Source organism: Carassius auratus, chromosome 11 (assembly GCF_003368295.1).
Source record: "Carassius auratus strain Wakin chromosome 11, ASM336829v1, whole genome shotgun sequence".
NCBI classification, from domain to species: domain Eukaryota; kingdom Metazoa; phylum Chordata; class Actinopteri; order Cypriniformes; family Cyprinidae; genus Carassius; species Carassius auratus.
In genome coordinates this window covers 7449193-7472615 of record NC_039253.1, presented here as the reverse complement: position 1 = coordinate 7472615, position 23423 = coordinate 7449193, and the positions used below count along the sequence as shown (strand labels likewise).

General features: G+C 35.7%; 1 protein-coding gene across 1 annotated transcript; it reads right to left on the bottom strand.

The window, feature by feature from the left end:
• Nucleotides 1–3897: 3897 nt before the first annotated feature.
• On the bottom strand, nucleotides 3898–10690 carry LOC113110895 (protein/nucleic acid deglycase DJ-1). Its single transcript, XM_026275169.1, has 6 exons — nucleotides 10521–10690; nucleotides 9592–9693; nucleotides 9244–9303; nucleotides 8925–8994; nucleotides 5426–5512; nucleotides 3898–4356 (listed from the first exon to the last, which is right to left on the bottom strand). The coding sequence occupies exons 1-6, from the start codon at nucleotides 10608–10610 to the stop codon at nucleotides 4196–4198; spliced, it is 570 nt and encodes a 189-aa protein (XP_026130954.1). The 5' UTR covers nucleotides 10611–10690; the 3' UTR covers nucleotides 3898–4195.
• Nucleotides 10691–23423: the final 12733 nt, after the last annotated feature.

Genomic DNA, 23423 nt, shown 5'->3' with positions numbered 1-23423 from the left:
TTTTCGACTTGTTTTCAGTGTCGACTAGTAGAAGCTGTACCGTTTAGTCGACTAGTCCCGGGCATCCCTACTCTGTACAATGAATTAATGCTTTCTATTCACTATTCCTTTTGTGGAAAAAAAGGTTTTATGTTTCTAGAAAAGAACCGTAAAACTATTAAACGTGTAATATAAAACCTAAACTGAAACCTGAAGTTTTCATTCCATTTGGAATTCTAAGAGCTGACTTCATTCTAACCAACGGATATGGTTTAAAAGAGAAGATCCAATCAGGGAAGTCACTGAAGAGTCTCATAATTGGATCATTTAACCAATGACTCGGTCCGGCTAAGAGTCCAGCCGCCAGCTCTCTACTCTACAGCTACTCAAGCAGAAAAATGGAAAATGTGCTGCAAAATATGCCAATATTCTAGAAATGTCTTTGAGGAAGAGAGGAGAAATTCATTGCCCATCTATTCTAGATGAAAGCATCACTGAAATGGATTCAGTGAAATAGGACCCGCTTTTTCTAATAATATGAACTTAAATTAAATTTTGTTAAGGTATGGCTGCACAATTATGGCAAAAATAATAATCATGATGATTATTTTAGTTGTTATTGAGGTCATGATTATTTGACATTGATTACCTTGGAAACATTCTGCATTATTTATTGTAAAATCATCTAATTAATACACCCCCCCCCACACACACACACACATGTATACTGCACTTACATGGATTTAAAACACAGAACAAAACAATACATAATCGTTGGAAGCCAAAACTCTAGTCAACTACACAAGCTTTTTAGATTATTATACATCACACGTACAGAGATACCAGCAATGCTCTTTGTGCTGCATTTGTGTGTAAGATTGTAACTCTTTGGTTTGAATGACTCCTGGCAGCACTCTGGTCCCAAATGCAGCTTTTTAAAAGATGAGTAAGACGGTGGTTTCTATTTATACCTTGGTTTGCAGTGCTGCACGGAACAGAGAGGGGGCCAGGGGAAAAAAAAAATCAAAATGTGCTTGCATGCAGCCTGTGAGGAGAATTCGTGCACTTCACCTTCCTCTTCCTGCACTTGAGATGAACGGCACATTCACACGTGGCTTGAGGGGCGGTCTCAAATAACTGCAGCCCATTTGAAGTGTGAAAACAGTGGAAGACAACTTTAAATATTTCTTGACAAAGCAAGTGCATTTCTCAGACGGCCAAAGGAAGTCGCCTAGGCAGTTAAGAATGATTTTTGTACATATTTAACTTTTGGCCATAAAAAAAAAAAAAAAGAAAAGATTCCTGAAAATACCTATTGTAGTAACTTAATACAGCATTCTATCACCTACTGTAGCAAAGATTAAACGATAAAAAAATGTTTAATTTACCAATAATAATTTACTAAGCTTCAGACCATCCAAGATGTAAATTAGTTTGTTTCTTCAAAGGATCAAATTTTGTGAAATATAACATTACATCAATTGCTCACCAATGGATCCTCTGCAGTGAATGGGTGCCGTCAGAATCACAATAATCCACATCACTCCAGTATCTCAACTAGCAACTTATAACGGGAAAAGCTGTGAAACAAATCCCTCTTTTTTTTTTTTTTTTTTTTTTTTAAATGTAGCTTCTGGCTAAATCTCTATCCATAATCCTGCTTTCTCTAGTGAAAAGATCAGCTTGTCTCAATCAGGAGAGAAAAAATGCACACATCAAATACTGTTCACTAGTGAAAAACCGTCATAAACAAATTTGTCTTTGGATTCTGATGTGAGAAGACAAAAGGGGAGTGGACTTCTTCCACTGGAGGACGTGTTATTATGGATTATACGCTCATATTTTGGCAAGATGCAAAGATTAGAACGCCTTAATGATGAATTTGTTTCTTTCAAACACAAAAGCTTTTGATTTCACAAGTCATTAATTGATGGACCAGAGTGGTGTGGATTACTTGTGGATTATTGTGATGTTTTTATCAGCTGTTTTAACTCTCATTCTGACGGCACCCATTCACTGCAGAGGATCCATTGGTGAACAATTGGTGCAATGCTACATTTCTCCAAATCTGATCCGATGACAACAAACTCATCTGCATTTTGGATGGCCTGAGGGCGAGTATTTTATGTATTTATTTTTGTCAATTTCACACATTTCAGACTCAAGGATTCAGGTAAATTTATCCAGTCAAAAATCCAGATATATCATGTCAGCAAATCCTTAAATGCATTCATGTAGTTCAGACAGTAAAGAAAAATGTTCCAGGGAATGCATGGTAAAGCAATGTTTTTTGTTTTGTATAAAAGTGTCTGAGAAATGCACAAATGTCAATAAAACTGCTCTACAATATGTTTCTAAACTCCTTAAAAATGTAAGTTACCAGTATAACCATAATTTCTACCAAAACACCACACCATAGTGTTTTTTTTTTTTTTTTTTAACTAACTTGGTATTACAAGTTACAAAAATTTCAAACACACACACAAAAAAAATCTAAATAAAATACACAATGCGATTAATCGTTTATTTATTTTGTTTGGTTATTTTTCAGTAGTAACAGTAACAGTGTTTTGGTGTAAACTATGGTAACAAAGGGAAACATAGGGTCATGAAAAGGATATCCTGCAAAGCAAACCCCATCTCTGAGTTACCAAGTGTAAACTGCTTTTATAGGACGCAGAACACATCTCTGACATGTTTTGTTATTATTATTATTAATAATATTCTAATGGGAGATGATGACTGACTCCCAGAACTTTGGATGATGAAAGTTACTTGACAGTTTCCTTTCTTCAAGTTCACATTAAAGCTCAAAATCAAACCTTACGGACAACAAACCAGCTAACAGGCGAGTAGGAAAAAAAAAACAAAAGAAAATAACGTTACATTACTACTAGTCAACATTAACTAACTTTATAAGCTGTAAGAAAACAGCAGCTTCACGTCGCTAACTTATGAGACATTCTGCGATTTACCTCAGCGACACAAGCGCATAGTCGTGATTGATTTCTTGCATAACAACAGCTAAACAGAGTTTAAAATATAGGATTCTTACCTTGCAGCGAGATAAGAGTTCATCAAACGCGACAAATCACCCTTTTTCACCGCTCAAACTGTTTAGTGTGATGTCGTTCTTCCCTTCCGTCAGAAGAAAGTCGATCAAGCAGCAGCATCCGATGACTTTTTCACCGCTTTTCACACTCGCGCTGTACAGGGACGCTCCTATTGGCTGGTTGAGGCGCACCACGACTAGACAGCGGGGTTTGATTGGTTGGCCTCGCAGTACGTCACTAGAAATATGTTTCACGCGTCCAATAGCTATGACCTTTTCAATACTCTATTCTCAAACTATAACGTCTTTTTTGTGAATGTGTTTGTGTAGAAGTTTTTGGAAACGAGTGATGTAAAAGTCATCTCTGAGAAAAGTAAATAATATTTCTCAAATTCTCATTTGCAGTACATTATTTTTTGTCATACTTGGCGATTTTTAATACAAATGCAAATTTATGGAATAAGCAAAACCCACTAAGTTACTATTGATTTTCTGATATAGTATAAATGTTGTTTTTTGATGGGCATAAAATAATTTGAAATCTTTGAAAAGCCAAAAAAAAAAAAAAAAAAAAAAAAAAAAAAAAGCAAAACATTTTTTTTCGTTGTATTAGTATTTATGATATGTCTAATATCCTATGGTTCTTATTGTTCTGTGCGTGTTGAAACAATTGAATGTACGTTAGCCTACTATAAGTTTGTTTGGCACAAATTAAAAAACGCTGTGCGTTAAAGAGTTACTAATTAAATGTTGACTTAAAATTATTATTATTATTAATTATAATACTCCTTTTCCTTTCTGTTCATGCCATCAAAATTCTCGATCAGTTCATGTTAAATGCTTAAGTTATTAAGAGACATTGGGAGTTTAGTGCACCATGACTTTATTCTGATTCAGAAGTGATTAAGTGCAGAGCAAGAGAACCAGACCTCACAGAAAGCCATAAAAAGCAATTTAGATTTTCGACTGCCAGTTTGCAGCAACTTTCTTCAAATAAGTAACTTAATTAAATAGTCATATTCCTACACATAAAAAAACAAAACAAAAAAATAACATGCCAGGAAACCTCTAAACCAATTAAATTCAACTCCCTTTTAGATTATATTGTCTTCTTTTTCAGCATAGCAGTACAATTGTAAATGTGAGATCTTCACAGTTTGATGATCAGTCTTTCAGGATGAGGGGGGCTTTGACTTGGGCAGCAACCTCTGCACCCATGAGCTCTTCCACTATAGTCAAGGCAAACTCAAAGCTGGTTCCTGGCCCTCTGCTGGTGATCACGTTACTATCCTTCTGAACACGAGCCTCTGAATATTTATAATGGTCTGGGGGAAGAACAAAAATAATTCATGCGGCTAAAGATAGTACAGTATGTGCATTTTGAAATAGGGGGAAACTCCAAAGATTAAAGGCCAGTTTTACTAAAAACAGGGTAATTGCAAAACTGCACTGATGGGGGTGGACTTTTCTACAGGCGATTTACTAACAATGATCAAATTAAAGAACACAGACATAAAATCTCATTTTCATATGGACCCAGCACAATATGCCAAGTGCAGCACAAATTAGAGCGGTCACAAGTAAATAATTAGGAAATAAAGAAGCCACAATACATTGAAAAGAACCGGAGGCAAAAAAAAATGCTTGAATTGCAAGGAGTTTTGATAGATCTGGTATTGTGTGACTCCTAGATGAGGGTTCCAAGTCGTATTTTATTTCCTAAAGCAAATTAAAATAAGATAGCTTGGCAAATAATATTTTTGTGTTCTTCTTGCATTCCAAATAAATTATGTGTGAAAAAAATCCTCTCCCTTCTAACACTAGCAAAAAAATTGCAGCCATTTCAAGTGCAAAATAGTTTAAGACATGCTTTTTTGGTCTGTTGCATGCAATCATGCAACTAGCTGATCTAGTTGCATGATTTATTTTAATGCTCCCCTCCCATAAATTTTGCGTCTGACAGGGAAACTTCTACAAATGCATATTCAATAAATTCACGTGCAAGAATAACACCTTTACAGCAATCATTCATAACTGCGCATTCTTTAGTATATCTTGACAGTACTATTTTAATGGAAAAAGATGGTTTGTGTTAGGGCAGGCTGTTAGTAAAACTGGCCCTATATCTGATTTGAGCGTGTGCCATACAGTATAAACACGCACATCAACCTGAATTTTATTAAGCGTTCATTTAAACACTAAATTCGGATTCATCCATCGGGATGATTTAGTTCCAAATGAAACAAAAGGTGTCCATAAACATGGCTATTATGAACCCTCTGCTGGATGTTTATTTCGTGTTCTTTTCCAAGACATGCCTCTTAAATATGGAGGTTTCTATCACTGACATTATAGGCTTGTGAGAAAAACACTAGGTATATGAAGAGACATTACCACCGGCCATCATCTTGTCCTTGGCACCTGGATGGGTGGTAACTGTGCTGCCATATGCGATACCGTGTGCCAAGAGTGCAGTCGGGCCTGCAACAGATCAGAAAATTACCTTAAGTTAGACGATTATTTCACCTTATAAAAGCAGAAAATGTGAAAAAAAAAAAAAAAAATCCTGTGATTCTTATTTGTGCTGTTTACAAAGCAAAGCATCACTACACTTGAGTAAAGGACTTGATCAAACCTGTATGGTGTGTAAAACCCCAATCACATTTTCTTCAGAATGAGCAAATGAGAAATGAGCAAACTTAGTTATTTTTTATATAAAGCTGAAGTCAAACGTGTGTATGATTCAGCGCCAGTGCCTGGAAGGGGTAAAGTGATTTATGTGGTGTAAATCATATCGGATATGAATAAATATCACTATCAGCCAGACATCAATATACTGTTATCAAAAATAAACCAGGTATACAATTTCTATCTAATTCAGCAATCTGCATTGGAAGAAGGAAAGGAACGGAAGAAAGTAAAAATAGGGATCTAAAAATAACCTGGTTTTGCTGCATTATCATTGGCAGTGCCCTGGCTGTGCAGTGAGTTCATCTGAACATTAATGAAAAGAGAGCTCTTAACTATTGATTGTGCACCCTGGCAGACGCCCAGTGTGGTCTAGTGATTACACTTTCTCTGGCAGGACGTTTACTGACCGATCTCATCCTTGCATCTACTGTTACGGGCAGAGCTTGTGTAAAGCTCAGTCCACAAAAGGAAATAAAACAAAGGCAAGTATAAAGGGCCTTTATTCCCCAGCCACAGTCTTTTGTTCCAGAACATTTAACAGTGACATATAATCTAAGTAATATGCCTTTAAATTTCAAGTTGATTAACAATTCTCATCCCTGTGTCTATGTATTTTCTATTGAAACAGGAAGTAAAAGATAATAAATAAATAATATACAAAAGGGTGGGGGGGGGGTGATATTATTATTGTTGTTGTTATTATTATTTATAGCCACTAGCCTATGGATAGATCACAATCCTTCAAAACCATGGTTCTTTTATTCCTGTAGTCATTGGCAGGTGGCATTAGAAAAAGGAGACATTTCTATTCTAGAAAATTTTATTTACACCTGATCAGCAGACGCCATCAGTGATAAACTATTATAGTACTATTATAGTTTTTATTAATATTTTAAATTAGTTTTTATTTTATATTTTTGTTATTTTAATTTTTAAAGTTGTATCAATTTTGTTAAGTGTTTTTGTAATGTTATTATTATTATTTTATGTATACTTAATTTTTATAAATTATTAAATTAAAATAGCAACTAGCTAAAAATAAAACAAGGTTTATTTTACAAGGTTTATAAAAAAAGGTTTGTATATAGTGGTTCTGTAAAAACAATTAAATTGCATTTAAAATACATGTTTGTGTGTATATATATATATATATATATATATATATATATATATATATATATATATATATATATATATATATATACATATATATATACATATATATATATATATATATAAAATATGTATGTGTACTGTGTATATTTATTATTTGTATATAAATACAAACATATGCATGTATATATATTAAAAAAATGTGTCAAGTTTGTATATTAAATATAAATACATAAATCTATATACATAAATAAATATGTATGTATGTATGTATATATATATATATATATATATATATATATATATATATATATATATATATATATATATATATATATACATACATACATACATACATACATATTTATTTATGTATATAGATTTATGTATTTATGTATTATGTGTGTGTTTGTGTGTGTGTATTGTTTATTTATAATGTGTGTGTATATATATATATAACTACACATACGTACAGTATATAATTGAACATATTTACATGTATTTATATTTAATATACAAACTTGACACATTTTTCTTAAATATATACATGCATATGTTTGTATTTATATACAAATAATAAATTTACACAGTACACATACATATTTTATATAGTAAACAAAAACTTATTTTGGATGTGATTAAAGGGGTCATATGATGCTGCTAAAAAGAACATTATTTTGAAGAACATTATATTTGGTGTAATGAAATGTGTTTGTGGTTTAAGGTAAAAAAGAAAAAGACAAACAACAAGTGGTAATCTACACTGCTCAAAACTTGTGTTTGAATCATCAGTGTCAAATTCTTTAAATATGAAAACACTTAAAGGCTGCGAGTCAGAACACATGGCATTGTAGTCTACTCTCCCAAAAATGCGCTGAACACATCTGAATATTTGGGTCGAACTGTTCTGGAACAATGTTGTAACCACTGATTTCTAGTCTTGTCCTCTTTTGGAAGACCAAACAAAGTAGTTTCGCTTTCGCAAACAAAACACACAGTGTCTTCACAACATGGCAGTGGTGACATTGTTATGCAAATCTTCCCACATCGTGACATAGACATGTGGGGGCGTGTTTAAACGAGTCGTTTTAGGAGGGCGTGGACCAGTCTTAACTTTGATGAAGAAGATCTCTTTGGGTTTGCAACTTTAGGGATCTTTTTGATTCACAAACAGCTTGTAAGACTCCAAAGAGAAAGGAATACTTGAAATCGCATCATATGACTCCTCTAATCGTGATTAATCATTTTGACAGCACTAATTACACATATATAGAGAGAGCATGAAAAATTTTAATAATCCTCTCATTTTTTTATGGTTTTAGTTAACTAGAATTACCCTTAATGCCATGAGTGTTTTTCACTGATGTTAAAAAGCCACTAGAAGTTCAGACGGTCAACATTTAGGACTACACCAGTGTATGCAAATGCAAAGCTAATTAGACATGGATAAGGATTTCGAGTTTGCCAGTGTAATTACCCAAGAAATTACGGATGCTAATTTATTTTTGACAATCTGATCGTGCATTCTGACTCTACGGACACAGACTCGGTTTAGAAGGTACTCCACGGCACTAAAAGAAGCCATTTCCTGTTCATTAGAGATCCCTATGGGGACATCTGCCGTTTTCTGGGACGCCTTCCGCTCTCCTCTGCTCTCTACAGCCACACAGGCTCACTGCCCTCATTCACTACGTCCTTCACGAGCCCTTGAAAGGAAAAGCTGATAGCACACATATCTCTGCGTTCAAAACGCCCACAAATGAAGATGGACGTGTCTAATACTGGCAATTATTACAACTCATTATCCTCATAATTTGTATTTCAGATTTGTAGTTTTACAGTCATAATTATAATCCATTGAGCATCATATTGACATGCCACAAAGATTCTTCCAGAAATTATCCAGACGGTTCAGGTGTACAAACGGGGACAAAGGCCCTCTGGGAAATTCATAATAGAGGAAAAAGGTAATATATGGCTTCTATTGCTGACATTTTGCCTAATGGAGCAGCGCTGAAAGAGTTGAAATAAATGCTGTTTTTCCAGGGAAAGGTTAATGTGTGCACAGAGGTCACGGTATGAAGATTACCTGCACAGATTGCAGCGATCAGACCCTTCCTGCCCTCCTGGTCCTTCAACACCTCTTTCACAGCGGGAGACTACAACACACACACACACACACACAACATTTCATTACTGAAATCACTGTCACACTGGCACAACACCTCTTCAATTTACATAATTATGCAATGTTTGCATTTCACAATACGAACACAATTCTAACCTCAGCAGATGACGCAAATATGTTTTCTATTTATTTCGAGGGATGTTATGCAAGAAGCTCATGGCTCTCACTCCAATGGAATCGGTTCAACTGTAAAACACACATTATTAAAGCAAAGTCGTACCTCAGAAAGGTTTTGAGCTCCAAGCAAACCTCCAGGCAGAAGTACCACATCATACGGACCCTGCCAGAAAAATGACATTCATCTGCGTTAAGTTGCAACGAGGGGTGTTTTTATCATGTTTGACAATCAAGTATGTTTCGTTACTATAGCTGATGTGCATATGTTGGTATTCAGGTTTTGGATGTGATAAATTTAACATTTATAGAAGTGTAGTTTCAAGTTTTATTGGCAATGCACTATTTGGCCAGTGGATAGAGACAGCACTTCCTTCACCTTCAGCCTTAACTTTATTCAGCACAAATTAGTTCTAGTCCACTTGAACTTATGAGGAGCCGGTTAAAGTCAAACCTGTTTGCGGGCGTCCTCTAGGCTTGAGTCTGGACATATCATGACATCACGGCTGCACTGCACCGGCTCTTTACCCGCCAGACCTGCCACTGTAACAGCAATCTATGGGAGAGAGGGAAAACATCAATTCAATTAGAATATCTGCTTTGTGTGTGAGAGTATATATATATGTGTGTGTGTGTGTGTGTGTGTGTGTGTGTGTGTGTTTCCCTTCTCTCAATCAGTATATTTGTAAATTTTAAACAATGCATAAATTTGGAAGTTATCCATCTCTCTCTGTGTATGTGTGTGTGTTTATATATACATATATAAAATTGCAATTCAAATTATTCAACCCCCACATACTGCAATAGTTTGAATATAATTTAATAATTTAAAATGTTTCTTTCCTTCTCCATTTATAACAGATTAGTTGTATATTTCCTTTTTCACTTTTTACGGGTATATCATAATTACTCCACATGTTGTTTTTAAGTCACTTATTTGTATGGTAAGGCAGAAACTAAGGCATCATTACTCCAGTCTTCAGTGTCACATAATCCTTCAGAAATCATAACATTTAAGAAATCTTTTGCAATATTATAAAATTTATTTGTTGTCACTTTTGATCAATTTAATGCATCATTCTTAAATAAAATTATAAAGTTCTCTCAAAAAAACTACGTATAAAATCTCTGATTATGTAATGTCCGAGACAAGTTGACTCCAGTTGGCATTTACAGCTCAGAGTCTGGCAGCAGTACGAGCATATACTGACCGCTGCACATTCAACAAGCTCTGATCACTGCATTCACTTCACAAACACAAACGCATGAATTCAGAAGCATTTGTGCTCCACACACACTAGTTGCCCACAGACTTGCACACAGCAGCACTGCATTAGCATGAATCTCCACAGCTCAGTGGAAGAGTGCTGTAACGGTACAGACCCCCGCTCTGCGCATGACATCCACCGGGATCACCGTCTCCATCTCCTCCGCGCCCTTCGCCAGGATCACTAGAGCTCTTTTACCAGCCATGACTGCGAGTCTGAGGCCTTGGGAGTCTGAGTCTGAGGCGCCACTCACACGCGACACATTTAGTATAAAAGTCGTTTCCGGGTCTGGTTACTTCTGGGGAACTGCCAAGCAAAATAAGAGTCTTTATTTTAGTTTTTCGAGTATTTAATGGAGGTGATTTAATTTATTATATTCCTATGTGTAATCCTGTACTTTGTACTATGGTTAAAATAGAATAATTGAAAAAAAATGTTTATTATACATAGTCATCACAGAGATGAAAGAAGATCCAGAAAATATCCTTAAATGCATAATATACACTACAGATTTAGTTTCTGTATATATATATATATATATATATATATATATATATATATATATATATATATATATAGATAGATAGATAGATAGATAGATAGATAGATAGATAGATAGATAGATAGATGCAAAAGTCTGTAAGTGCCATATAAAATGTTCTTCTAAAATTACCATTTTATCCGGCTACTATTTGTGTGTGTGTCTGTGTGTGTGTGTGTGCGCGCGCGCGCGTGAATATATAAGTAAACATTCTATAATTGTATACAGCTACAAATGGCTTTTAGAGCCACATAAAGTAATGTAGACGTTTCAATAGTTTCACTTGTGTTAATTAATTAATTTATGTTTAGATTAAAAGTAAAGTTGTTTTTAAAATGGAACAACGTTAATGTGTAAGGTTTTAGGGCAGATATTTTGGGGAAAATGCTAACGATTATGTTGGCACTGCCAATACCCTCAGTTGTGGTAGAAAACCTCTACTTATTTGTTATTGAGAACATGATGAAGATTTTTCTTTACTATAGGAAATGTTTTGTTTGGGTTTGTTAATAAAAAAGAAATGCTAATTGTACTTAATCTCCTTATCTTGTAAACAAAATTGTATTTCACATATCAGAAGCCACTGTTTTGCTTTTGTTTTGCTTGCTGAAATACAGCATTACTTTGGGACAATTTCTAACTCAGGTAATAGGATTTTAAAAATAGCTGAAATTTGTAATCTGTTTAATCTTTTCCTTTGAATGTAATGTGTTTTATTTAATACCCCTGTCTAGTAATTTATTTGTTTTGTCATTAGTATATATATATATATATATATTGTTTTACATTTTATTTATTATAATTATTATTATTATTTTGTATTTTTGTATTTTAACTGTCTTTTATTGGTAGATATATAATAATAATATTGCAATGCAGCTCTTCGGCCACTAGAGGACGGTGTAGACCACTGAATTGCAGTTCCAAGCATAGTATTTATAACTGGCTTTATTGATGGGTCTGAAAACAGCATTCAGTGTCATCATCTTTGAGCAACAGAAATGTCGACACTGGAGGCAAATTTCCAATAATTTCAAAGGATATTGAATTAATTAATTTGTTTATTTTAATGAGATGAAGGACACGAAGATGAAAGTTTTTGTTTTCAAATGAATTCTCGCTTGCAACATTATCTAAAATACTGCACCCTAAAGACTCAACAAAGTACAAGTCTCGAGCGGTTACACAAAAAACATGTAGAGTTTCCATTCTCATACTCTGTGTCATTGAGACCCTGATATTTAATGCATTGGTCCAGAATGCACTGTCTGCAGCAGTGGATGATGCACACATCAGCGGCCTGTTTGTTGCGTGTCTGTGTGTAAATCCAGCAGGCAGCTGTGATAGCCAGCATATGCAGCTGGGATCAACTGAGCTCACCCTACATAGCTTATTTTCTCTTTATTTAATTATTTCCCCAACTCTTTACCCTAGAAGCTTATAGTATGCCCGTGTTGTAAATACAGAATGGCGATTAAAGTTGTTTGTAAAGCAGGTAACCCTGGTAAGACTGAGGGATTTGGCTTGGAAACACAGATGATGTGAAGTCGCCCGCTCAACCATCTGTGCACAATCCTCAACATACCCGCTGCTGGCAGCCGCTCATGCTGGTTAAGATGCACTGACACACTCTCAAGACAAAAGAGAACATCCCTGAGTTTGGACTCGATGCTGTTTTTTCCGTCGCTTTGTAAATGGGGGCTATCAGAGTTGTGTGTGCTGTTGTTGAGTTTATTTGTTTGCCCTGGAAACAGATATATTGTGCCAAAATTATCATCATTTAATGTACATGATCATTTTACCTTTCTCTGATTTTATAGTCAAGACCTCTCTATGTAAATGATGTAATTTATAACTAGTTCCAGGTTTATCATACAAGAGTCGACTCAATATTATGGAGTAATATTTCTACCGAGCAAGGACACATGAAATTAATCAAAAGTCAAAGTATAGGCGTTAATAATACTGAAAAATATTTTTACTTAAATTGTAATAAAAAAAATTCTGATCATCAAATATATAATTGTTTCCAAAAAAAATAAACTGTATTCAACACTGATAATACTTTTATAATAATAATTTCTATTCATAATAATAATATAAAATGTTTCTTGAGCAGCAAATCAGCATATTAGACTGATTTCTTAAAAATCATGTGACACTGAAGACTGGGGTAATGATGCTGAACGTTCAGCTTTATATTTTAGGAATCAATTATGTTTTAACATATACAATATTCACATATGAAACAGTTATTTTAAATTGTAATAATATTTCACAATTTGACAGTATTTAGCACTGTTTTTTTTTAACCAAAGAAATGAAGCCTTGTTATACAGAAGAGAAATCTTTCAAATAAATAAAACCTAAATCAACCTAAATCAAGTTTGTCGTATTCAAGTGCTTTGTTATCAGAGGAATCATAGAGGACACCCGGCTCATTCTTGCCTGTTTCTTAGGAAAATCGTTTTAAAGCCTAAATAAATACATATGACCTAGATGATATGGAAAAAAAAACTAATTAAGACATCTCTTTTTTTTTTTAGGTCTACCTGGTGTTTTTAATAAAACGTGACCGGTGCTGGCAAAATGAGCTATTTTTATTTTCACATTCTCCATTGAAAGACCTTCAAAATGATGTATAATTGGTTGGAATCGGACAAAAAATGAAATTTCTGAGAAAAATCTAGTTTTCTGAAGGATCCAAAGCAAAATCACCTAGCAACACTGCATCATTTCCTCCACCTCCTTTCTTATTATTAATTACTATAATAATAATCACAATACAGTCATTTTTATTTTATCTTTCTATATTCAAAATAAGAATAGGTGCAAAAAACAGCAACAGTATAGAACAAATCTAAGAATTTTTTTGTTGTTGTTCACTTTACACCTATAGCAACAAACGCATGAAAAGCAAACAATCAAGTATAAAAATCACTTCAGTGTGTTCATTAAATATACATTGATTATTAAAACTACAAAAGCAGTTCAATTTAAGAGCAGCAAACTTTCTTTTATTGTTAGGTTAATATTAATGAGACAGATGGCCTATAAATTAAGACCTATTGTAATGCACACAGATCTAATATAATGTTATACATCAGATGTTTTTCCCCATCACATTCACTTAAGGCATAACAGATTCCCCTGGCTTCATAGACGAGGCTGAAGAATAGTCCCAGACTAAAATGTAATTCTGAGCTGTTATCGACATTTATTGACACTTTTTTTGTCTGTAGCTCAAAATTAGCCTGTGCACATTCTGATTAATTTTGCCAGCACAGGTAACATATGCTTAAAGTCAAACCATTTTCTACATCACAGACATTTAACCAATCCAGTCGACTTGTGGGACTGGGCTTTTCATCCACTGGGATAGATTTCTATTTGGAGCAAGGTTTTTTTTTTTTTTTTTTTTCAGTGTTAAGCCCCACACTAAGGAGCCAGCAAGCTTTGCAGCTTTGCAAGCAGAGGAATCCACACCAAGTGTCTGGACTGGTTCTATCATGAAAGATTGTCGAAGACTGACACAGAAGAGAAGTTTCATAAAACTACAGTTGAACCATGTCACATGTCACATAGACTATTTTAATGATGTCTTTACTACCTTTCCGGGTCTTTAACTTGGTAGTTTCGTTGCTGTCTATGGTGGGTCAGAGAGCTCTCGGATTTCATCAAAAATATCTTAATTTGTGTACGGTATATGGTTTTTAGATGACACAAGGGTGAGTTATTAATGACAGACTTTTCATTTTTGGGTGAACTATCTCTTTAATAAGAGACTCCACATATACTGAATGAGTTAATGGTATAGAGGGGTGCTTCCCAAATCTGTCCTGGAGGTCCCTCTGCCTGCACCTTTTGTTTGTTTCCCTTATTTAACACACCTGATTCGACTCATCAGCTCGTTAGTAGAGACTGCAAGAACTAAATTGGGTGTGTCTGATTAGGAAGACATAAAAAATGTGCAAGGCAGGGGGTCCTCCAGGACAGGTTCGGGAATCATTGGTATAGAGAAACATTTAAGCCATTTTAAGACATCACTTTCATGGGGATTTTTTTTTTTTTTAAATATGTAATTTTAATAATCAAAGATAAGTTTTAAGGGATAACATTAGTGACTGCAGGCACTCCATGTTTAAAGTTTATGGCTCAGAAACTTGGGTATCACAAAGTAAAGGCCCTCTCGGAGGCCTCATGTCCCACAAAAATAGAACTTAAAAGCAGTGATGTAAAGCAGATCTACAGCAGAAAGCCTGCACAGAACAACTGTATAACGGGGACGTGACAGCCTGATCTCACGGCAATTCATACATATTTTACGAGGTGGCTAATTCGTATGAATTTGTATGCCTTTATACATACAAATTCATATGATTTGTGCTAAATCGTACATCAAGTCAAGTCAAGTCAACTTTATTTATATAGTGCTTTAAACAAAAAAGATTGTGTCAAAGCAAATGAACAACATTAATTAGGAAAACAGTGTCAGTAATGCAAAATTACTTTAAATGCAAAATGAGTTAAATTCAGTTCATTATTGAATTCAGTGATGTCATCATTCAGTTTAGTTCAGTTGAAATATTATTTGTGCAATCATTTGCAATCAAGATGAAGTGACCCCAACTAAGCAAGCCAGAGGCGACAGCGGCAAGGAACCGAAACTCCGTCGGTGACAGAATGGAGAAGAAACCTTGGGAGAAACCAGGCTCAGTTGGGGGGCCAGTTCTCCTCTGACCAGACGAAACCAGTCGTTCAAATCCAGGCTGCAGCAAAGTCAGATTGTGCAGAAGAATCATCTGTTTCCTGTGGTCTTGTCCTGGTGCTCCTCTGAGACAAGGTCTTTACAGGGGATCTGTATCTGGGGCTCTAGTTGTCCTGGTCTCCGCTGTGTTTCAGGGATGTAGAGGTCCTTTCTAGGTGCTGATCCACCATCTGGTCTGGATACGTACTGGATCCGGGTGACTGCAGTGACCCTCTGATCTGGACACAGACTGGATCTGGTGGCTACAGTATGGCGACCTTGGAATATGAGAGAAACAGACTAATTTTAGTGTACATGCCATTCTTCTAATGATGTAGCAAGTATATTGTGTGTTATGGGAAGTGTTCCCGGTTCCAGTTTACTTAATTAATGTAGCCTAAATGGATTTGGATATTAGAAGCTTATTAGTGTGTCATGTGTAAGACAGGTTAAAGAGATGGGTCTTTAATCAAGATTTAAACTGCAAGAGTGTGTCTGCCTCCCGAACAATGTTAGGTAGGTTATTCCAGACTTTTGGGGCCAAATAGGAAAAGGATCTGCCTCCTGCAGTTGATTTTGGTATTCTAGGTATTATCAAATTGCCAGAGTTTTGAGAATGGAGCGGACGTGGAGGACTATAATATAACACAAGAGCTCATTCAAATACTAAGGTGCTAAACCATTCAGGGTTTTATAAGTAATAAGCAAGATTTTAAAATCTATATGATGTTTAATAGGGAGCCAGTGCATTTCTGACAGAACCAGACTAATATGGTCATACTTCCTGGTTCTAGTAAGAGCTCTAGCTACTGAATTTTGGACTAGCTGGAGTTTGTTTATTAAGCGTGCAGAACAACCACCCAATAAAGCATTGCAATAATCTAACCTTGAGGTCATAAAGGCATGGGTTAACATTTCTGCATTTGACATTGAGAGCATAGGTCGTAATTAAGATATATTTTTAGATGGAAAAATGCAGTTTTACAAATGCTAGAAAGTGGCTTTCTAAGAAAAGATTGCTATCAAATAGCACACCCAGGTTCCTAACTGATGATGAAGAACTGACAGAGCAGCCATCAAGTCTTACACAGTGTTCTAGGTTATTACATGCAGAGTTTTTAGGTTCTATAATTAACACATCTGTTTTTTTCAAAATTTAGCAGTAAGAAATTACTTGATATCCAGTTTTTTATATCGACTATGCATTCTGTTAGTTTTTTAAACTGGTATGTTTCGCTGGGCCATGAAGAAATATAGAGCCTGAGTATCATCAGCATAACAGTGAAAGTTAACACCGTGTTTCCTGATGATATCTCCCAAGGTTAACATGTAAAGCGTGAAGAGTAATGGCCCTGGTACTGAGCCTTGAGGTACTCCATACTGCACTTGTGATCGATATGTACCTCTTCATTCACTGCTACGAATTGATGGCCATCATTTAAGTATGATTTAAACCATGCTAATGCACTTCCATTAATGCCAACAAGTTTTCTAGTCTATGCAAAAGAATGTTGTGGTCAATAGTGATGAACACAGTGCTAATATCCAGTAGTGTACATGTTTTACAAGTTGGAAAATCAAATTTGGTTGAATTTTTTAGAATGACCAACACCTAACCCGGCCCCTAAACCTACCCATCACTGGGGTCTAGACAAATCATACAAAATCATACAAGTAAGGTCGTATTAATTTGTACAAATTAGCTACCTCATAAAATATGTACCAATTGGTCATGAGATAGCATTGGACGTGAACAAGTGTACAGAAACTTTCATCTGGTTTTGGCAGCAAACACAGCTCTTTCTGACTCTCACTCTTTATTTCCTTCTGATTTAGTGATCTGATATACTCATCTGTGTTGTGACTGTCTGACTAATGCAGGAGCCAAACTGCAGTTTAACTACATACATTATTATCTGTCACCCTCCACCGCATGCAGCCGTGCCACTGCCAGACCCTCTGCAGACTGCAGCTTTATCTAACACTGCACAGAGGTTCCCTCTCAGACCTGAGGGGCTTCTGGAATGTTACCACTGGGGATTCTTTAATACTGAGGATTTTTCCTTCCTTTAAAGAAGGCAACCAACAGATGCAGGAAGTCAGGGAATTCCACAAATTCTTGTTTGTCACTGGGTAATCCTGTTACCGGCCCTGTGAATATGAAATGGTGTAAACATGAAAATAAACACTTTCTTTTTTGCTTCTTTTTTAATTACTTTTTTCTGGAGGGGGTGAGCATGTACAAGAAGGCCTCATTTATTGGGGTTACGGACCCGTTGTGACATCTGCATCAGATAGCATGCTCGCTTCTGCTTTTATTGCCACCATAATGCTGCTATATACGTTCTAAATGGTTGGTAGGGTGTTCTGGATGGTTGCTAGGGTGGTTACTTGGTGGCCCAGATCAATATAGCCCAATCTCAAGTTTTATTTGCTGAGTCATTCAAGTTCTCAAATGCTGTAAGATGAATTAAAATATTTCTTTAATATGGTATATATATTTTTTGTTACATTTTTTCATGCTTAACTTAATAAGCACTTCTAACTGCTATATTTTCCGTATTTCTTTCAAAGCTAAGTGACTGTATGGGAACTGGTGATTTAATTTGCAGTACAGTGATCATAGTGGACAATCCAGATGGTGTCATCTTAAAAAACAACATTTATTGTAATTTATTGCTATTACAGCATTTATTGTCAAGAGCTTTGAGTCCATTTCTTTTATTAAAGTGGTCATCGGATGCTACATGCACTTTTACAAGTTGTTTGAACTGAAATGTGTGTTAAGTACAAGTAAACAAGTATACGTATAAACAAGTACAAAAGTTGTGCTTGCCTTGAACACACCACTCAGAATACAACCGACTGCAAACTAACACGTGCATTCTGTGCCTGCATGAGAGAAATTAACTGCCTATATTAGCGTATATGCGTATAATAGTATATATTCGTCATTCAAAAGGAGAATTAAAACAAGGCTATATGAGAGATACACAGATATGCTAAACCTAACAAAGCAGTGTTTGCTTATCATTTTGAATATCCTATCAGTTGTGTTGAAAACTTTCATCATGTTAAGTTGCTCATGTTGCTATGAAAATAGTTGCATATTGGAATGCTTGGGAAAGATCACATAATGTTAAAACAGTCTTCTGTTTGTGCTGCCTCATTTACTTGCTCGTTTTCATCACTTTCTCTTTAATTATCAAGCACTGACTTGTTTACTAAACTGAACATCAAATCTGACTTCTTCACTTCCGCAGATTGCCCTGACACCGATTCAACATGTTGGCCTGCTGTCGAATTAAGTCCAACAAGAAACGACGTGTTGAACACACCAAAAAAACTATCACGACAGACACTCGCTCATGGTCATTGACCAGTGCTTGGTGTCCTGGCCTTTACAAGTAAGCTGATTAGTTAATTTATCTACATTTTAATATGCCATCACAGAACTTTTTAAATGGATGCCAATGTTTTTGGATCTGGTAGAATCTGTGATCTCTTAAGCTGCACCACAGGAGTTTTAGGCCAATTTATCTCCTGTTTTCCCTTCTTGAGAATCTGAGAATCGGTTCTGATGATCGGCACAGGATTATCCGGTAATTTGAGGCTTTTACAGATCGAATCTTGAACCTCCTAGTCTGCTCGCACACAAAATCATACCAAACATGTTTGATATTTAGGATTTTAAATCAGATTGATCACAATTTCATCCGTTCTTCCACAATGCACGGAAGAATAGCCAATGCACGACCCCAAAACAAGCTGCTGTACTTGTTTGTTGGATAGTGAAGATAAACTGCTTGTGTAAGTTTTTCAATAACACAACTGTCTGTATAAAATGTGTTGAAAATGTACCACAACCATAAGGACAAAGAAAAGTGCTGGGGTGAAATCGCCTGAGTGAAAGGTGAGTGTGGAGAGCTGCTAGCATGCTAGCTAACATATGTAAACTTTAGTTGTTGAAATGTCATTGCTGATCTGCTGCATGAGATCATGTAAGGTGCTTCCCCTGGCATGATAAATCCATGATAAATTCTTCTGGCAGATTTCAATCAGTTCCTGTAGTCTAAGCCCAGCTTTACTCCAGTTCATTGTTTCTATGGCTGCAATACACTGTGTTTTTTACCAACTGGCAACCTGGGGTGTCGAAATCCAAATAGGTAAATTGGCAATGGGTGGAATCACACAGACAAAAACAAAAACAGACATTCCGACACAGAACACACATTTCGAAGAGGAATAACTGGCTTTAGCATACTTGTAACAAGTATGTGAATTTAGCATGTTTCCTAAATATCTGCAAATGTATTATGATATTTTTACGCTTTAGTACAGTCAAACAAATTTCATATAGTACATATTAATCGAACAAAATCAGAAAAGAAAGTGCATTGCATTAAAGTGGTATCACACTTGCACGTTGTTCCCATGCATATTTTAATATGCCTTTCTCACACACACATAAGACATGATTCCAAATGCAATCGCTGCTTCCAGTCCATTTGGGTGCACAGAGATACGTTCGAGGCCTGTAGACGGTAATATCCCCGGTGGGATTTAAAGGTTCCACTCTCCTTTTGCTTTCATTAGATCATAATAACACATAGGGCCTATCTTCAAACACAGCATGCTGATGACATGCAGACCTGAAGCAGGGCCCTATGGGGGCCGGCGCTTCGAGGAGGGTGTAACAAATATGGCAGGATTATTAGAGTATCGTGCGGCTGACAGTGGTGCCCACCAGCTGGGCCGATCCTCTCAGCTTATCTTCAGAAACCTGGCCCCTCAGGTTCAATCAGCTTGAGGTGGTGAATATGCCAGAGCTTTTACTTGAGCACCTATTTAACTGTTTAATGATTTTCTATTGATTTTTAGGGGCAATAGAGAGTGGGATAATCCACAGCTACAGGGAGAACATGCTACTAATTGCACAAGAGTACAAATCTATAAATCGCCAGGAATATTTATTTCAGTTTATCGCTGCATAAATAAAATCCTGATTAAGGCTATATGGGAGAAATCCACAGAAGAGAAAAATGTAAATCTAAATCTAAATAAAAACGAAATTATCTGAGCTATATTATCAACATCAATTAATGATGTATGCTGAAAAATTACATATTATTATGATGCTGAATTAAAAATATTTTAATAAAAACTTTGCATCACAATATTATTTTCTCATAAAATAAGAATAAGATAAAATAATAAATAAGAAAGATTTTTCAAATGATATGTGTATTAAACTTTAATGGACTATAACATGCAAAAGTTAAAAGTTCTTATGACAAAAAAAAAAAAAAAAAAATTTACAAACTGCAAAGGAGTGTAAAAAGTGAAAATCTTCTTTAGAATCATTCATATGTATGAAAATGGGCTTAGACTTAAATAAACAGTTGTAACCTGACATAGATGACGAGAGGAATCATGTCTTTATGGCAGTTTTTCTGGTGATTAAGGGACAATACAAGACTTCTTACAAGTGGTTGTAAATGCAAAAATGCTATGAAATGCATCATATTTTGTGAGAAAGTGTGACATGCTCGGGCAAAACAGGCACTATGTATGGAATAAACACTCAAAATTTGACACTTGGTGTTGATAAGTGTTAATAGATGTTAATTGTTTTCAAAATAGATCAATAATAATAATCTGATATTTCAAAAAAAAAAAAAAAAAAATTAAAATTTGGTTAAAATTTACTCACACTCAGGCCATCCAAGATTTAAATAAGTTAGTTTCTTCATCAGAACAGATTTGGAGAAATGCAGCACTGCATCATTTGCTCAGCAATGGATCATCTGCAGTGAATGGGTGCCGTCAGAATGAGAGTTCAAACATCTGATAAAAACATCACAATAATCCAAAAATAATCCACACCATTTCAGTACATCAGTTAACATTTTGTGAAGAAAAAACAAATCCATCAAGACGTTTTTAGTTTCAAAACATAACTTCTAGCTAAAATATTCATAATATTACTAAAGGACTCGTATTTTAACTAATTCTTTACGTTTCAATATAATTCAACTTCTAATTATTACACATCATCCTGCACCATTTCTGTTGTAACATGCTGTGCTGTGGTGCTCATGTGGGCGATGCAGGTTCCAGTCTGGCATGTGTTAGTGTCAATCCACTCTCTAAACAATAAATGTGGCACAAGGCCAAGAATAAAGAGCGGCAGATTTTGATGTGTTTTTGGATGCCGGTTGGAGACAGCTGTGTACGGGATGTGGCAGGTGAGGCGAGCAGCTGCCGCCTCCATTGTCCTGAAACGAAGTGCGTGACAGATCATGACATTAGCCTCCCACACAGACACCCATCACACGGTAGCTGTGCTGATCCATGTAACGCGCTGGCTCCTCTTGCTTCATGTTGTGCTAAGAAGACTAATATCATAAATGTAAAACTCCCAACCTAAACACATGTGGTGTGCATCAGCGCCCGCCATCGCCGCAGGTCAATATGCTGTTTCTTTCTGACTAAAAACAGTTGGTGTTTTCTTTCAGTCAGTCTAGTGATCATAAACAGCTTAAGAAACTTTCTGTTTCTCAAATGGTTATTTGTGGCGAAAGAAGGTTCTTCAGACTAGAAAAGGTTAGAAAGTGATGGTTCTTTAAAGAATTTTTGACTTAATGGTTATTTGTGGGACCAAAAATGGTTCATCTACATTATGGCATCGCTGTAAAGAACCTTTTAAGCACCTTTATTTTTAAGAGTTATATTCTATATTTTAAATGCATTAATTTAAATGCTTTTACATCCTCCTTAGGCCATGTTTGAGAATCCTGACCAAGATCTTTCAATTACACTAATGGATGTATCATGGTAATACCAAGTTTTCCGGACAATAATTCTGCCAAAAATTTATTGAAAATTCTGTTAAACTTCAATGCTGTATGATGAACTATATTTCTATAAACACTACACATATGCACGAAGATGTTCACACCATACTTTCACCGCAACAGTATGCTATACAATTCCCAACTATTATCCTCTACTTATAATCTGAATGCTTTTAACTTCATTGTAATGTAAGTAGGTCTATAAGTAATGCTTCAGGGCTAAAACTTATCATCCACAGTACAAACTTTACAACTGGGGAGTTAAATATTCCATCGATGGCATAAATATGCACATGCAATCCTAATTATGTCTTCAAAAGTAGAAAACAAGAAAGCAAAAGTACTCTATATGTGGATTTCCACTTTAAAGACATGAATGATACAAGTGGCCGATTGGAAATGTTCAATGCGGCGACAGAAGCTGGTCCACTGTCTTGAGCAGATAAGAGACCAACCATCAGAAGGAAAACATAGACTCAGATGATCAGTGTCCTCCTCAAGCACACAGTGGGAGTGGATCAGAAACAAATGGAAGTCTTTGAATCTGGCTGGCTTTAATATCTCCCGCACTGTAACATCAGTAAGGTGACATTTCAGCGGCGCCATCAAGATCCAACGGCGGCCATGGCGCTTCAGCAATCAATTCTCCATGCATAATAGCCTGGTGGTGTGTACGACATGAATCAGGCCTCCTCTCCACCCTCCTTTTTAAGAGGAGGACATCATCTGTTCTGGAAAAAGAAAAGGTCTGATAAGGCAGAACATAGGCAACTCTAGGTAAAGAGGGGACAGATATCAAAACTCCTTCATTTGCATAAAATGTACATATCACTAACAAACACTACTATTCAAAAGTTTGGGGTGAAGAAGATG

Excerpts from the sequence above, each read along its gene's own strand:
- LOC113110895 (XM_026275169.1), bottom strand. The coding sequence starts at position 10,610 with ATGGCTGGTAAAAGAGCTCTAGTGATCCTGGCGAAGGGCGCGGAGGAG. Across the intron at positions 9,694-10,520 it reads ATGTCATGCGCAGAGCGGGG|ATTGCTGTTACAGTGGCAGG; the intron begins GTCTGTACCGTT and ends TCTCTCCCATAG. Across the intron at positions 8,995-9,243 it reads GAGCTCAAAACCTTTCTGAG|TCTCCCGCTGTGAAAGAGGT; the intron begins GTACGACTTTGC and ends TGTGTGTTGTAG.